General features: G+C 66.0%; 1 protein-coding gene across 1 annotated transcript; it reads right to left on the minus strand.

Annotated features, from left to right (window-relative positions):
• Positions 1 to 3: 3 nt before the first annotated feature.
• On the minus strand, positions 4 to 1,231 carry LOC121024364 (RNA exonuclease 4-like; the record flags this gene model as incomplete). Its single annotated transcript, XM_040466601.1, has 3 exons — positions 4 to 211; positions 391 to 528; positions 1,057 to 1,231. Coding segments are annotated over 3 exons (521 nt in total), but the record flags the coding sequence as incomplete, so codon positions are not given.
• Between the last annotated feature and the right edge of the window lie 125 nt (positions 1,232 to 1,356).

A 1,356-nucleotide genomic window follows, 5' to 3' on the forward strand; every position in this document is an offset into this window, starting at 1 on the left:
CAGCAGGGAGGACCCACCCTGCTTGAGGTTCTCCGGCCGTATCCCGCTGACCGCCGTCCTGTAGTCCGTCACCGGCTGGGTGGGCTTGATGCACTTGTCGTAAACACACTTCCCATGCTGGTTCACGATGGACACGCGGGCGGCGACGCTCTCTTCCCCCTCGGGGCCCACGCCCACCATCTCACAGTCTATGGCTAAGGCTCTAGTGAGGCTGAAGGGAGCCGAAGGTCCCACTTACTCAACGCTGCGCCCCCCCGCCGCCCGGAGACCAGCTTGGCTCTCAGGGCTCCTCGTAGGATGGGGCGGCACGTGCCCGACTCCGCTGGGGGCGTGGGGGGAGCCCCTGCCCGAGACCCTCGCCCTCCCCGGCTGGGCACCGGCCCCGCGTACCCGCCGAAGGCCTGCTCCTTCACCAGCGCGATGCTGCTCTCGCTCTGCCCCAGTCGCTTCCTTGCTATCTGGGCTGCCTCCGGGCCCAGGGCCGCCTCGATGTCCGCCGGGTCGACGTCATCAAACCAGATGTCTTCCCTGGAAGGCAGAGGGACCGGGCGTCAGCGGAGGGGCTCCCGCGGTCGGGCCCACACCGCCGCCCCTGCTACTGGTTCAGCGCGGTCCTTCTGCCGCTTTTCTTAACTGGGAGACGCGCTCGCTACCCCAAAACCCAGGAACCACAGAGAAACGCAAAGAACACAGAGCACAGACGTGCGGGCTGCGGGCGACGGCTGCTAACGCTCTCTTCTGAACTGAGAAAGCAGGAAGCTTGTCACCGAACACTTGAGACACAGATACACACGACGACTATAAAATGGAAACGCAGACGCCCCCGAGCCCCCCCCCCCCAAACTCTGGCGACCCCTGGCACCTGCACACCAAGCCCACACAGAGGCCCACGCGAGGACGTACACGTCTGCCTGGTGAACTGCCTCCCGGGCGCAGCTAAACGTCACCTCCTTAGAAACCGCTTCCCGATCCCACTGGGTGGACACACTCCTCTGGCCGTTCGCGCCCACGAGCTCCGTCCTCACCGATTTACGCTGCCCACACTCACAGAATTACCCGCCTAGCTTCCATGTGGCCGCCTCTCCTGCCGGACCGCCGGCCTCAGGGGGAGGGCCCTGGGTTTCCAGAGAGCGGACGGGCACAGCGACACGTGGCCGGCGCTCACACCGCTCTCTCCTGGAAGCTTCAGCAACCGTGTCCTCGGCGCCCAGGTAACTCGCCACCAGCCTGACTTACGAACTCCTGCGCTGCCTCCAGCCGAGCCATTTGGAGGCAGCCACTGACCCCGGGCCCCTGCCCTCCCGGTGGGAGTGACCTCCACAGGGTGCCCGGGATCAGTGGCTGCCTCCAAATGGC

This window comes from Herpailurus yagouaroundi, unplaced genomic scaffold, assembly GCF_014898765.1.
Source record: "Herpailurus yagouaroundi ecotype Mexico unplaced genomic scaffold, PumYag 63980, whole genome shotgun sequence".
Classification (NCBI taxonomy): Eukaryota; Metazoa; Chordata; class Mammalia; order Carnivora; family Felidae; genus Herpailurus; species Herpailurus yagouaroundi.